Below are 15,625 nucleotides of genomic sequence, written 5' to 3'. Positions count from 1 at the left end.
GCGGCTTAGTGCCTGCTTTGTGCAGTCTTCCCCAGCTGCCCCAACATGCAGCAGCCATGGGACCAGTGATCATAGGGAGAAACAGCAGCCCACATGGAGAGCAAAAGGTGAAATACCTTTGAGTGCCCCAGTTAGACCAGCTACCATCCCGAACTGCTCCCTTGGGACCCATCCCAGCAAAGATCAACTGGGCAAAGGAAGCCTAGGATGGGACCTTCTCTTGGATAAATGGAATAATTAACAAAAACAAAACTGAGATTGAAGCATGGGGGAGAGAGACACGATCTTGGCAAATGTTTGTTTTCTTTTGTTGGGTTTGCCAGCCAGCTGGTGAGGCTTGCAGATATTAGCATATTTCCATCAAATACGGAGTGGAGGAACTAATGGAGGAGGCAGAAATACCAGTAGCAGAAGGGCTCTTTTCCTAACTCTGCCAGACCTGGAAAATACTGCACTGCTGCTCATTCAGTCTTAGGCCTGCAAGTTCTGATGGGTCCCTAGAACAAGCCCTGATGGGCAAGAATTGTGCTGGTGTGGAACGTGCCTGTATGTATCTCCATCAATGGCCTTGTCGATAAGACTCTGGGCTGGGACTCACGAGCCCTGGATTCAGTTCCTGGCTGTGCCACTGACTTCCTGTGTGAACTTGGGCAAGTCACTTAGTCTCTGTGCCTCAGTTCCCCATCTGTAAAAAAGATAAACCTTCTCTCCCCGCTACTTCCTCTGGTGAGAGTGTTGGATCCAGGACTATCTATTATGGTGTGTTCACACGGCCTAGCTCAACGAGCCGCTCGTTAGAGCCAGGTGGGAATTTTGTGATGAAACAAGTTTTTTGTGAGGAAATACCAATTTGCCAAAACAAACTGTCTGGAAATGCATTGGTTTTGGTGAAACTTTCATTGGGAATTTCTCTCTATGGAACATGCTGAGCAAAGAGAGAGACCCCCACCTACACCCAGAACAGACTGGTGATTATTGGCAATTTTGGGGCTGGTTTCCCTTTCGTTTTTTGCCAAAGAAAAAAAAAGATGTTTTCAAAGGTTCCATTTTTCATGTTGATACAGAACAACAACAAATTTCAAAATCTTGAAGTTTTTTCATTACATGGAAGTCTCGTTTTTCAGCCAGTCCTCTCTCTCTGACCTCAGATGGCAATTCTCGGTGCTATGATCAGTTCATTCTTCCGCCATGGGCATGGGTTCTTTCCTTTCTTGCTTTTGTGTCTGCACAGGTGTGGTGTTTCTGTGCACATATCTCTGTGTACATCTGTGTGCACACATTGCAAATACAGCTGGTAGGAATGTGCGTATGCATTTCTGTGTGTATGTGAGGTATAATGCAGGCATCTGTGCTCAAAGCACTGGATAACAACAACCAGCCATTCTTTGCTAAGCTAACATTACAGAACATTGTGGGAAATCAGTCCATCTCCAAGACAAACACGATTCCATTGTTCTGTTGGTTGGTCAGACGAAGGGCATTGGTGGGATGGAGTTTGGGATGGGGAAGGTTGTCCCTGTTTTCTGTACCCTGGAAATCAGAGGCTATTCACTACTCTAGAGGCTTCATTTTGCCAGCTCTGCCTTCAGATTCTATCAGTAAAATAATATTTCTGGATAGGAAAACTTGATCTTTTAAAGATGCTGATAAGATTTTTGAAAGAGAAAGGCATGAGAAATGAAGAGGAACATGCGAGGTATTTTTTTTTCTGGCAGCTATCTCCAGCACAGCCTTGCAAGAAGAAAAGCTTGTGGGCATCTGTGCTTTATATTCCCCTTCCCCAGGGGCTTATCAATATGCGGTGCCTGTTGCCTCGATAAAGGGTCTTTAATGTCTTTGTGTCTTCAAGGTTACCACAAAAGTTCCATTTTGCAAAGAAAAGCCACATTGTTAAGGTGCAGCCGCTTGTCTGTGGCCAAGCCAAGGGGAAGCTCAGCTAGGTTTTCCTCTTGCAAGCTACCCACGTCTCAGCAGGTGGCACCTTAAATGCAAATCTCAGCTGAAGAATCTGGATGAGCTCCATGGAAGCTCCAGGGGATTGGTTGCCTGGCGCTTTCACTTTATTTGTTTTGTTTTTTTTATATGCTTTAGAAGGCTTTGTTCTCCCTCTCTCTCCCTTTGAGTCATTTGAGTCAGAGCGAGTGAGAGAGAGAGTGGCTCTGTAGCCTGGTGGTTAGAGCACTCACCTGGGCAATAGGAGACCCAGGGGCCAGTCCCCCTGCTCTCATGACTCTTCCCCTAAATCGTGTGTGGAGCTGCTTCGACAGGAGAGATTGAGGGCACCACAGAATATCCCCTAGTCCAGCGGTCCGAGCACTCACCTGAGAGTTGGCAGATCCCTGATCACCTCCATCTCCCCCTCGGGTGGTGGTGGTGGTGGGCAAATAGTTCTGAAGGAAGTCTTCCTCCTCTGTGTGACTGTTCAGTGGGCACCCTCTGAGCAAACCTACAGGATTGGGGCCCCCGCACGACTTAGGGGGAGGGTATGCCTCTCTTCCCCCCAGGTCCTGCATCACTCTGGCTTAGGGCCTCCAGGCTCAGCGACAGAAACACAGGTGCTGAGGGAACCTCGACTGCAAAAACGATCGGTGTGAGTGAGTTGAGGCCCCCACAGGGTTCAGCGGGAGTTCTGGGCATTGCAGTGGTTCCAAAACGGGACCTTGGGGGGGCCTGTCCCCTGTTGCGCATCCATGCTCGAGTCATGTCTCTGTGGCTCAGTTCCCTGTTGCACTGGTGGGGATAATGCATCATCTTCCCTCTCACTTTCCTGTATTCTCTAGTTAAACTGTCAGCTCTCTGGAGCAGGGAACGTCTCTTACTATGCGTCTGTGCAGCTTCTGGTGCAATGGCATCCCAAACCATACAGAGCATAGGAACTGGGGAAAAGCTCCATATCCCACTGCCCATGTCCGGGCCCTCGGCTGCCTGGCCTTTTTAGAGCTTTTCTGAAGCAATACCCAGATATTTGCTCTCAGTTGCCGTTCAGTGCCAGCTGAACTGGTCTGGATAAAACAAACCTCCACAGAGCATCTCCCAAGTTCAGGCTAGCCCTGCAGTGGTCCTTTCTTGAGGTTTGAATCAGGGCTTGTCTACTTAGATTGTCAGCTCCGTGGGGCAGGGTCCATCTCTTTGTTCTGTAATGGCTCCTAATACCAGGGGATCCTGGCCCACGACTGGGGATGCTGCATGCTACTGCAGTGCCGCTAAGAAATAATAATAATAATAATAATAATAATAATTAATTAAAATATTTTATTAAAGCTAATGTTAAAATTATATAATACATAGGTTGAGAAAAGAGTGTCTGTACATCTGGGCATACTGCTCAGATTATCCACAAATACAAAGTTTGTTTAAAAACTCATACAATACATATCGTGCACAATCTGCAATAACCCAAATTTAGATAAATGTAATGATACAGTTTAGATATAAGAATCCGAATACTCGGGTACATCACTCATGAAAAGTTATACAGAGAGTTGGTTGTAAAAAGCAAATATAGCAATGAGTGTAGATTGTCCCTCAGTAATTGAGCATTTAGGATGGGTTGTCCCTGAGTAGATATAATCCACCAGAGAAGTATTTCGGTTACTTTCCGACTTGGCTTCTCATTGGCACTCCAGCTCATTTCTCCTGGTATTGCTGATGTCTGGTGATGTGTTCTAGGTAGATGTCCCTCGACCACCTGATGACGATCGATGAGTTGCCGCATCAGCAGAGCATAGCGTTGACCGATTCTGCTTTCCCACAACACTCGCTCGTTACTGGGGTCCCATGTGCTCCATGGACGCCAACGATCATTGCATGTGTCTGTCTGAACCTGGTAACCCCAGCTCTTAAGGTGTCAGCCAGAGGGGCGTATTTCTCCACAGTTTGAGCTCGGGCGTTGCAGAAGGCTGGAGTCCTGTTCTCGAAGGGCACTGTGACGTCCACCATCATGATCTTCTTCTGGTCCTCATTGGTGATGATGATGTCTGGTCGCAGTTGGCTGTTGGTTCTAGGGATGGCGGAGTTCACGGCCACATTCCCTATGGGTAATAATAATTAATAGTACACATGGAGCTTTTCCAAAATAGCTATTCTGCTTTAAGGTCACACCTTACCTTACTCCAGAATGCCCCGCATGTGTAGACAAGCCCTAAGTTAAGCTAGTCCTTTCCCCCCTCTGCTTTTAATGTATCTGCTTTGGATCCTGGCTGTGACTGAAAATGGGGAGCACCTAAGTAGCACATGGAAAGACTGTCGTAAGATTCCCACCAGCACAGTTCTGCAGGCTCGGTTCAGCGTGTACATAAAAACACTCAACTTTTGGGGTTTTTATTCAACACTGAACTTTGTCCCTTCAGAGATTTGCCCCTCACTAATTACCCATCATTTGTGCTGATGAGGATGGGCTCTTAGTGAAGTGAATCAGACCCACAATAGGTTGGCTCTGTCTCATTGTGCTTATAATATTGATCATTGAGAGCAGTGAATTAGCATTGAGGAAAATCAATGAGTTGAAAATCCTCATTGGTAGAAACCCAAAGGTGCTCATAGGAATGTCAGAGCTTTGCAGCTGGGTCGTCTCTTTGGATGGGGAGTGCGGCAGGTTGGATTTGAAGTGTGTTGGCAGAGCTGTATGGGAGAATGAGTGCTATGGACCATTCAGTGTCTGAGCATTAGAATCATTCATAAATTTTGGCATTTTAAAAAATTCTCAAAATCCATTTTCTGTTGTTGTGGGTCATTAACCTTCTTGTATCGCCAAAGAGTGGGGAGATGGCTCAAACCAATGGAAGTTGAAAAGCAGACCCGTTAGTACGACGATATAAAAAAATAGATACACATAGACCTGCTCTTAACATTGTTATGACGGCAAATATTTAGAGAATAAAGGAGTCAAATTGCTTAGCATTTCAGTTGGAATCAGCAGACTTTCTAAGGCTGGGATTAATTTGAAGAAATTTACTAGCAGCGTTGTGGCAGATAAAACAGTTTGCTTATTTCACACTTGTATGGCCACCTGCTACGAACTGTTTGTTCAGTTTCAACTTCTTTAATTAAAATCAACATAAACCAGATTGAAAACATCCCAAGAAGGGGATGGTTGATTTGCTGGAGGATATTGCAGAAGACATGCCAAAGTGGTTAAAAACGCTTTCTCCTTTGAATTAGTGTGCATTGCTGGGTGTATGTGAACACTGTTGCATCTAATTCTCTGGATGACCGTATGTGTGCTGTGCTGTGAGTGTCTGTGTGTGCTGTGACATATAAACATTGTGACTGACTATGATGCAGTGTGTAATGCTCTCATTGTGCATCTTGTGCTGCGTGCGAGTCTGTGTAGTGCTGGAATGTCTGTATATGGTTTGGGACTATGATGCACTAAAATGGATTATTTGCTTGTAACGAAAACCAATGCTAATGCTTAGGAGGTTACATTAGCGTCAGATGATCAAACCACTGTAGGAACATTACTTGATCTTTCCAACCCACCAGGAGGTTGGTCACTATATGCACCGTTATCCCAGTTGTACAGATGAGGGAACTGAGATGTACAGAGGTCTCTTCATTCTTGCTCCTAGACAGCAGGCATGTTCTAGACTGCAGGGTATTTAAGGTGAGGATGCAGCATCCAAAAGTTAACACACTGGTGGTTTGTGTAGCCGGGTTTGGGCTGCAACAACTAGTGCCTGGGACCACTTGTGCTTTTTGTCCCACCCCACCTGCCATCTCCTCCCTGCCCCATCGTGGACTCTGCCAGCCCCTGGAGCAGACATGCTCATTTCAGACCGACGCTCCTGTTTGGCTCCAGGAAAGATGCTGATTTTTTTAACCAGGTTTCTCCTTCTGGCCCTGCAGCACTTGCCTTTCATTGGCGCTGTACGGCTCTGTGCAGCTCTGAAGCTAGCCGTTTCAGGTGTTCTGTAGTACCCATGCGTCTGATGGACTGAAGAGAGGACGGCTCCCATTGCTGGAGAAGTCCGCTTATGCAGGAGGGGTCAGTGCTTGTTGCTATCTGGTGACTGTGTCTCAGCCCTCTCATCCTTCAGCCCCTCTTCGTGAAGGCCAGTCTGCTGTATTTTCCTTTGACACGCTCGCTTGCAAAGCAAGGACCCGCAATGCCTGCTCAGCCCTGAACTCTCTTATGCTGCTAGGGGCGAGCAAGGTACCATGTATCGGCTCCTTTGTTGAGCTGATTAGAGGCCTCCTCCAACAAACATCAAAGCTTCAATTAACACGGGCCGCTTGCAGCCCTCTTGCAGAACTCTGATAAGAATAGAATTTTCCCTTGGAAAATGGATTTTGATTTAGTTGCGTGTACCGCTCAGTAAATGACCTACTCTCTACAGTGGCAGAGCGATTCCGGGGACAATTAGGGTGCTCACTGGGAACCGGTTATCTGAAGCCAGCAGCCACGCTGCTATTTAGCTGCCTAATATCCTGATGGGAGGGGCAACAAAGTTTAAAAACTGCCTCTCCTTTCACCCCCTTTGGAATCTGCAGGCGGAGTCTTTGTTTCTGGGTGGCTTTTCATTCAAAGGTTTTTCCTCCCCACATTTGTGTGTGGCCATTTGCAGCTCAGTAGCGCTGAGCACAAAAGGTGGGCTTGGCTGGGACGTGGGAAACCTTAACATGAGCTCCACGCTCTATTCCCTTGTGTCGCTCGCCATTGGGGCCCTGGAATGGGAGCTATTGAGCAGTGATGAACTGCAGGAAGGGCCGGACTCTTTCCCTCCCATGCTGTGCCAGGGGTCTGCTGTGTGGCCAGGGATGGAGGGTGGGAAATGGACATCGGCAGTTCGGGATTGAAGAGACCTCTGAGGGCTTGGTCAGCAAAGGTTGCTGGACTGGCAGAGCCGTGAGCCTCACTATCCACAGGCCATGTTCATGTTACCCATTGCTGATGGCACTTTCCCTGTGTAGACAAGCATGTAGAGAGTTGAGTCTGTCCCCCGGGCAGGCCAGGGCCCTGCTCCTACCCACTCCGGCTGAGGACGTACCACGGAGTATAACACTGCAATTGGTCTTCTCCAAAAGGCCAAGAAATAGCCACTCTGCCTTGCACAGACGGGGTGCTGAGTCCTGGGTCCTCCCCTGTCTGGTTGTTGGGCAGGCCAGGAGGTAGCACAGGTAAGCTCTGGGCCGTCGGGAGGGGAAAGCTACATGTTTGTTTTTCCCAGGCCCACAGTCTGGTCTAGCTCCAAGGCTGTTCCAGGCTCCCCCTCATCCCTTCTGTCGGTCTTACAACTGCACTAAGTCACAGGCATTAGCAGGCGGGTCCTCTGGGATTCACTGGGGTCGGACTGTCCGGGGTGGGAGTCAGGACTCTACTCCTGCCTTTGCCACTGAGTCACTCTGGGTGGCCTTGAGCAAGTCCCTTACCCTCCCTGGGCCTCACTTTCTCCACCTGCGAAACGGATGCGGCTGTTGGCCCAGCAGAGTCAAACTCGTCAGCATGTGCTCAGCCTTCCCTGCCTTCTTTAATTAACATCTGCAAAGAGCTTCGTGGGTGAGAGACCCACAGAGGGCAGCAGCGCTTTGATAGTCAGCACAACTTGGGTGACACAAAGTGTGTTTGCAGGGTTCGGGGTGTGGCTGGGACCTGGCTAGAAAGGGAGGGGCATGTCACGGGTACTGTACGGCATTATTACTGCACTGGGAAAGGGGCAGTGCGCTGGGGTTACACAGCCTTGTATGTTGGGGCAGGGTTTGGAAGAGGAAAATACACCATGAACTTGGCTATCCAAACCTCCAGTACCTGCATCTTCCTAACAAACTGCTTGCCCCATCCCCCTCTATTGACTCCCATTTATCCAAACAATTCTGGGGTGGCCCAAGCCGGTTGGCTGAATGAGATCCTGCCATAGAGCTCCCCTGTCCCCCGGGGCTGGATGCGTAGGGATAGACTTGTAATCCCCTGAAGAGCCCGGTGTAGGATGTTACACAATAGCATCTCAATGGAGGATATAAAGACACTTAGGGAACCTCTGCATGTAATTCATCCAACTGCCTGCATCTCCCATTCCGAGGCAGAGGAAACAATAGCAAACTCACAGCGCAGAAAGTTAATATGGAGCCAGACAAGCATTTTAATAACTGGAAAGGTGAAGAAAACCCCACCTCCCAGTCTCTGTGCTGGCTCTTGCCAGCTCTCGCTCCTGAGAGCCTGGGAGGCCCAAAATGCCATGATAGTATTGATTCAATTATTCTCTACAATGTAATACTCTGCATTTGTGTGATAGCAACAAACAGAGTTGAAAGACGTACAAAAATAAATGATCTGAAAGTTAATATGGCTGAATGAACAGCTCTGAATACAAGGAGAGAGAGGTTTGGTTTTACATTGTTAAATCAATAACGTGCAGAACAATGTCCTAACTTTCTCCAGAGACCTGGAGAGGACCCGCCTGAATCGATCACTATGCAAATTAATTGAATTCATGAAATCCACATTGCTAGGTAATTGATGCTTCTTATAATTACCTCCGACTTATGAGCTTTTAGGGGATTGCATTGATTCCGGCACACAGAGCGAGGCCGGGTTCCTGGAAATGCAGATGCTGTGCCTGAGGTTGAAGGCTGGGTCAAGAGGTGGCAGTGGCAGCAGCAGCAGTATTTGAGGACACTTTGGGGGCACTATTGCACCTATAACAAGCCATGGCTGCCTCCTGAGGCTCTCCACAGGTGGCTCCCTTAGGGAATAGCATGAGTGCACAGAGCGTTGATTTGCGGTAGCACGCTAGTCAGATACGTATCATGGCCAAAACTCCCTCCTAGATCCTGGAGTGATGGGTGCCTTAGAAAAAAACCAAGAGGAGTAAATGAATACTGGATTCCTCCTCTGCCAACCCAATGCTACAACCCAGGAGCTGAGCTTTGAGAAGATGCATCTGATCACGCTGAACTAGCTGGCGCAGGAAGTTCTGTGCCAGGGACGGGGTCAGAGGTGAGGCTGTGGTGTCTGATCCTAGAGCTCTCGTGGTTAATGCAATGTCTCGCAGCACACTTCTGTTGCTGTGCCAAATACCAGGTTGTGAAGGGTCGGTTCTCCGTCAGCCAGACAGCGATGCTCAAGAGATACTAGTCCCATGGGGTGAGGAGGCCAGGGTGCTGGTAATGGTATAAGGGCTTGTGAAAGCTTTAACACATCCCAGGAGAATGCTCCCGGGGATGCACCACCTCTGCTGAGGTCCCCTTCACGCTCAGAGTGCTCGTCGCTGTGGGGAAGCTGTTGCGGTGAGCAGACAGGTTCTGAATTGGTGCCGGCGAAATGGAGCCCACAAGATATGGCGGAATTATATTCTGTCTCACGGGGCTGGGAGGAGGTCAGTTCTCTCATACCCAGAGGCGCTGGTTCAGCTTGCGTTATGGCACACGCTCACCCCTAGGAAATCAATGACCCATGCAACATCTGCTTTTCAGGGAGCTTCTTAACCCAGTGACCCTGCTGCAGGGTAACACGGCTGGATCCACAGGTGTCTGCTTCTCTTTGTTCCTGAAAATTAATAGAGACAGAAGCAGAAGGCAAAGCCAGTGGGAAGGGGCAGCGTTTTCAGCCAGGATTCTTCATCTGCAGCAGGTCAGTGGCTCATGGGGCTAAATAGATTTTTTTTTTTTTTGGACCCTCTTTATATCCCACATTTTATAGGGGCATGGACATGGGCCTGACCCAGCTGAATACATTTCACCTCATTTAGGGGACAAGAGCCAGGCTGCAGAAGGCAGCAGGATGGTGGTAGAGGGGAAACTGGAATTTTTAGAGGTTTAATTTTTTTAAAGTTATTCAAAATCACTGCCTGTCAGTCAAGGTGCAACCTGGTGTGTGGTAGCCTGAAGGGCACTCTTATAGTCATGTACATAGCTTTTTTTATAGTAGGACCTACAATAACAGAGCCAGTTTTGATATGTGTATGATGTCTACTGGCTTGAAAGATCACTTTAAAGAAAAAGCTACTTTTTCTAAGGCAGGTCACAATGTGGAGCCCAGCCCTGCTCTGCAAAGAGGCCTCATTACCTAGCAGAGCAACCTTTGGTCTGTTGAAAGCTGTGTGTGTGAGACACTTTCACTTCATTAGTATTCCTTGTGCTACGCACATGTGATTGTTAGGACGAGCGACTTTCAAAAGCAGAATGGAATCGCTGCAGAAATAACAAGGACCAATTTCTCTTTTATAAGTTTGTTCTTCTCATTCAGGCTGCTGGCTGTTATCTGAACAATACGCGGAACTGCAAGGGGAAAATAGAAAAGGCCCAGTTCCAATCCCCCATTCCATAAGAGGGAGTTGTGTGTATGACTCTCTCCAGTGGAATTGGAGGCTTTGTATGCAGAGACTAGCTGAGCTCAGGAGTGTTCTTCAGGGGAGAAGAAAGACTTGTCTCCCTCAGCACACATGCAATCGCACCACAACACACATCTGGAACGGGCACAGCTGGATAGCACTGCCCCCTTTTTCAAAGGATCCACTCTGCTATTGTATGGCTCAAAAGACCTCTCCAGAGGTTTTCAATCTGTGGACTTCGCTTTGATAGTGAATGCATTCAAACTTAACCATGCCAGGAAAGAAAGGGAACTGGTTTAAACAGGGCCTGATTTTTTTTTTCCTTGGCGTGCCAAGCGGTTCCTGACTGGTCGACCAGAACAAAGATCACAGAGCTACCTGCGCTGTCTGGGGCTTTCATTTTAAACAGCCACAAGAGTTTTCATTTGGGATTATTGCTTTTATCGAAGGAAAAGCAGCAGAATGCAGTCAAGCCTAAAACAAAGACGGTAAATCACTAATGGACATCAGTGCTCTCGTTAGAAACAAATTTGTCACATGTCAATACAGAAGGAAAAAAGTAATTGATCCCAGCATTACACAGTCCTGCTATTTATATAGGGCCAGAGGTGCTGCTTGGCAGATGTGTATGACATGGGGTCCCTGCCCCAACGATCTTCAGCTGCTGTAAATTGGCAGAGCTCCATTGATAGCAGTGGAGCAACAACAGTTTACAGCAATGGAGGCGCTGCCTCTTTGCTGGCCCAGTCTTTGACCTGTGAGGAGTCCCTTTGCTTGGTAGTGGGATTTCCCACCTGAGTGAGGTTGGCAGGCTCAGGACATAATTTAGACAGACCATGTAAATGAGTGTAGAGAGGAAGAGACATGGGGCAAGGATGGCGAACGGCTCTCAGGAGAGCGTTCTGCACGAAGCATTCTGGTCACTTGTCTGGCCACACTTGCACTGTTTATATAGCGTATCTGGTGTTACATTGTATGACATGGGGCAAGTGAGGGACAGCCCTTGGGAACCCTCTGTTAGGAGCATCGTGCAGCACCTTGCACTAACATCTCAGTCCAAAGATGGACATTTTGATGTTTTCTCTGGTTGTTAATACACCGGAGGGGCAGAATTCCACCCTGTTAGTGCCCTTCAGGGAGAGACCGGTTAGTTCCTGCTGACTGTGCGTGTGTGTGCACGCTTCATTAGATCCCACCTTGAATCCTTCAGTGCTAGGGCATGGTCTAGTGCGTAGGGCACTGAACTGGGAGTCCGGGGATGTGGATTCAATTCCCAGCTCTGCCACTGACCCGCTGAGTGACCTTGGTTCAGTCACTTCACCCTCCCTCTCTGCCTCAGTTTCTCCTCTCACCTGTGCCAGTCTTGTCTATTTAAATGGGCCATCTTTGTGTGTCTGTACAGTACCTAGCACAGTGGGGCACCTTGGCCTCAGCTGAAACTTGTAAGTGCTACCATGATAGAACCAATACTAAGGAATGTAGGGCAGGGAAGAGGGGAGCACCCTGGGGCAGTGCTAGGGCCTGGTGCAAAATGCTGCTTGGGAAGGAACCCTAGGTGCAGCAAAGTGCAGGGACAAGCCTTTGGCACTATTTGTGTTTCCATAGTGCCTAGGAGAACTGGTCGTGGACCAATGCCCCCTTGCAGTTCATCTGCTGCCGCTCCTGTAGTGTTACTCTGGAGTTGCCTTTCCCTTCATAAACACAGCCCCTGTCATTCTGGCGCCGATGAATGAGCCACTGTTGTCTGGAATTGGCTGGGGACTCCATGCTCCCGTGAAGCGCCCAAGGACCACAGTGATGGCCAGTAGGGACGTACCTTTAATAGGCAGGTCAACTTTGGAATGCACTTCGGGATTCTGCAGGATGACAGGCACTAGAGAAACAAGCATGGTGGCTGTTCCCCAGGGGCTGGGAATGAGTGTGTGCCCTACCCCCCCCCCACACAGCCATCCCCGGGAGCTTGTGTGGTGGGGGCTGGCGGGGCGAGCATGGCCCTGGGTGTGTCTGGCTCTGCAGTGGCTGTCCGGTGCCAGGTGTCCGTTTGTTAGCCTTCCTGACAAATGGCTGCAAGGGAACAGGTTTTATCGAAAGGGATAACAGGCTTACACAGCACATTATTTAAGAAAAAGGGACAGGCAATTGAGCTTTGCAGACTAATTAGATTAAGTTGATGAGCTCATCAGTAATGTGTGTAATTAAGATCAGGAGCTAATTGTGGGCTGTTTTGGTGCCTTACATTAACCTAGTTGTCCCTGGCAAAGCATAGCGTGGTGGGGATGAACGGGAGGCATCAGGGCTTTGTGTGGCGATCAAAGGGAGCTGTCCAGCCATCTTTCTAACCAAGCACGGTGAAGGCTGCATGGAACCATGGTGTAGCAAAGAGAACAAGTGACTGGGAATCGGGACACCTGGGTTCCATTTCCTGGTGCTTCCCACGACTCAGCATGTGACTGTAGGAAGTTGCTTCCCCTCTGACTCAATTTCATTCTGTATAAAACGCCGTAATAACATCTATGCTCTGCATGAGGCTTAATTAACAAGTGTTTGCAAAGCGCGTTGAGATCTTGAAATGAAAAGCGCTAGAGGGAGGCAAAGTGCTCACTACTGTAACATTACCAGGGGGGACAGATCCTGGGAAACCTCTCCTCTTGCAGGCCCCCGTGAGGATAATGTACTCCCAGCACTGAATAGCTGGGCCTGCAGAGTGAGACCTTTTACCCCGGCTCCTGAGCAAGGGAAAAGCCCTTTCCTTTGAGCAGCTACAGAAAGATGGAGGAGATGTTTTATAGGGATGAAAGAGGCCTGTTTGTCAGAGGTTGTTGGACCCACATCTGCTCTTTCCTTCTAAACCACACTATAAACGCCTTAAATTGATGTCTTGGTGCTGATGTCCTTCGAGGAGGTGTCAGGTTTTTTCACCCCCTTTTCCTCGCGTGCAGGGAACCAGCTGGGTTGGAAAGGCTAGCTGGAACAGGCAGGGTTGGCAGATTTTCACACACTGCAAATCCAAACCACAGCTCTTACCCCAGGCTTGTCTACACCCCTATCATGGGTGTTTTTTTATCTTATTTCTTAGTATCTTTTCCTCAAGTGACCAAGGTGCCAGATGAAACATAAGTCTCTATTCACACTAGCTGTGTGAAACTAGCAAGGTTTGGTTTGTGGGTGTTCGCAGAAATATTTCTGCCATTTTTCAACCTCCTTCAACCCCCATTTTGCTTTATTTGCTTTTTCTGAAAAAGAAAATTGGTTATGTTTTTAAAACTCAAACTTGCAGCCGCTGACTTGCCCTCTGTTTTGAAAACAACCGTCACTCCGAAGAGCTAGCTCTGTCCTCATTCAGAACCCGGTGTGATTTTGTTTGAAAACTGGAGGGAGCTCAGCTGAATCTCCACACAAATGGGTCTGTTGTTGAGTTTGTAACAAAATGTGAAAAAACTTGAATTTCAATTCATTTTGCACATTTCCTGTGAACATTTCCTGCATCTCCACAACAGGATGTCTGGACAGTGACAGGGCAATACTATAGCATGGCTCCCATGTAGTCTTTTAACTCGACCTGCTAGCTACACACTCCTTTATCTTCTCTAGGATTTGACCTCGAGTTAGTTAACTTGAGTTAAGAACACACATTTTTTTCCCCTAACGATGACACAGTCCTAGTGAGAGACTGGATGAATTCATCCAAGAGAAAGTAAAGCGGTGATTTTCAAGGTCTCCAAGTATGTAGGTGGGGGTGTGATTTCTGATAGTAGAGGGCTGTTCAATGTAGCCGGAAAAGGCAGAACAGGGTCCGGTGCCTGGAAGCTGAAGCTAGAAAATTCAGATGAGAAATAAGGTGCACATTTAACAGTGATGCTAAGTTATCCATTGAAACAGTTTACTAGGGACCTGGCCGAGTCTCCATCCCTTGGCATCTAAATCAAGACTGGAGGTATTTTTAACAGGTATACTATAGCTCAAACATAAGTTCTGAGCTTGATGCAGAAATTACTGGGTGAGGTTCTGAAGCCCGTGTTGTGCAGGAGTCAGCCTAGATGATCATAATGGGCCCTTCTGGCCCTATAAATAGATGAGTTCCCAGGGCAGTGCTTTAACCACAAGACCATCCCTTCATATCCCTCACTTCCTGGTCTCGCCTCCGTGACAAATGTTCTAGAGTCAGCGGGTAAGTTCATTTTCCAGTGCACACTCAGTGCTTGGCCCTTGTGTTGCAAGATCCAAAAAACGGGGGCTATCTAGAATATTTCTGCTGTGAGGATCTCCATAGGGTGACCAGTAAGTGTGAAAAATCGGGACAAGGGGTGGGGGTAACAGGTGCCTATATAAGACAAACCCCCAAATATCGGGACATCTGGTCACCCTAGATCTCCAGCCGGTGAAATACTTGTCCAGCTGCTGTCGCATTGAAAGCTCTCCGAGGTTCAAACAACCCATGTGACCAATTGTGGGGAAACACGAACTTTAGGGTGATACTTATCAATGGCTTCAGAGCTCTAACCCCTCCTCCTTACTTCCAAGTGAGATCAAAGCCTCTCCCCCTTCTTTGCTGGGTGGATGTGAAAGGAATGTGTGGATGGGAAGTGGATTTGAATTGAAGCACTTTCTATCAGGGGTTGGAATCTTTCTTTCGCAGGCGTCAATGTGGTGTCTACATGCCGGAATGAGCAGGTTCAGATACAATAAAAACCCAACGTGAGTCCAAATCTTACAGGAATCCAAAAGACAAACGGCAGGTAGAAAAGGCTGAAAGGAAATACAAAGAGATTTGTGCAAAGCAGAAGGAATAAAAAAGTGAGCGGGATGGGATAGATGTGAAGCTATAAAGAGGAAAAATAACCCCAACTTCTGAAGCAATAGTAGAAATTGCTTGTTCTGGAGAAATTGTCTGAGATAATATTTAAGATTTATCAATATAGATATAGTGCTTAACAAGACAGACAATTTTCCCTGTGTCATGGCAGCTGGAGTTGCCAATACAGCCTCTTTACTGCTTTTATCCTCGCTCTCTTGTATTTCATATCTGATCTTTTTTCTTCTCTCCTGCATCAATGTCTTTTCTCTTGTTCTCTCTCTTTATTCTCCTCACTTGGCTCTTTTTTCTTCCCCTATCTCATCTCCCTAACCCTTCTCTTCTCTCTTGACTAAATTGGTGCTCTGCAGAATCATTTTTTGGCCCTTTAAAACCTCTTTAGGTCCCATTTCAGAGCCCTTGGTTCAGCTCTCCTTTCAGGAAAGGGGGTTCTGTTCTATGCTGTGCCGCAATTAATTTTCCTCATTGTCTCCGGTGCTGTTCCTCGCTGCCATGTCTGTTCCTTCTGCGGCATGCCCCCCTCCTTCCACTTTGGGCTCATTTT

The 15,625-nt window shown here is 47.8% G+C and overlaps 1 protein-coding gene across 1 annotated transcript in view; it reads right to left on the bottom strand.

The window, feature by feature from the left end:
- Positions 1 to 12,157, bottom strand: part of LOC112118195 (stabilizer of axonemal microtubules 2-like) — an 84,636-nt gene extending 72,479 nt beyond the window's left edge. The window contains exons 1-2 of the mRNA XM_029912903.1: positions 12,085 to 12,157; positions 3,769 to 4,031 (exon numbers count right to left, since the gene is read on the bottom strand). Of these exons, the coding sequence (XP_029768763.1) occupies positions 3,769 to 4,031; positions 12,085 to 12,157 (336 nt within the window). The remainder of the gene's footprint in view (positions 1 to 3,768; positions 4,032 to 12,084) is intronic.
- Between the last annotated feature and the right edge of the window lie 3,468 nt (positions 12,158 to 15,625).

Source organism: Terrapene carolina, unplaced genomic scaffold (assembly GCF_002925995.2).
Source record: "Terrapene carolina triunguis isolate 2854851 unplaced genomic scaffold, T_m_triunguis-2.0 Scaffold374, whole genome shotgun sequence".
NCBI classification, from domain to species: domain Eukaryota; kingdom Metazoa; phylum Chordata; order Testudines; family Emydidae; genus Terrapene; species Terrapene triunguis.
The sequence above is the reverse complement of the archived record's forward strand: the minus strand, read 5'-3'. Positions and strand labels throughout refer to the sequence as shown.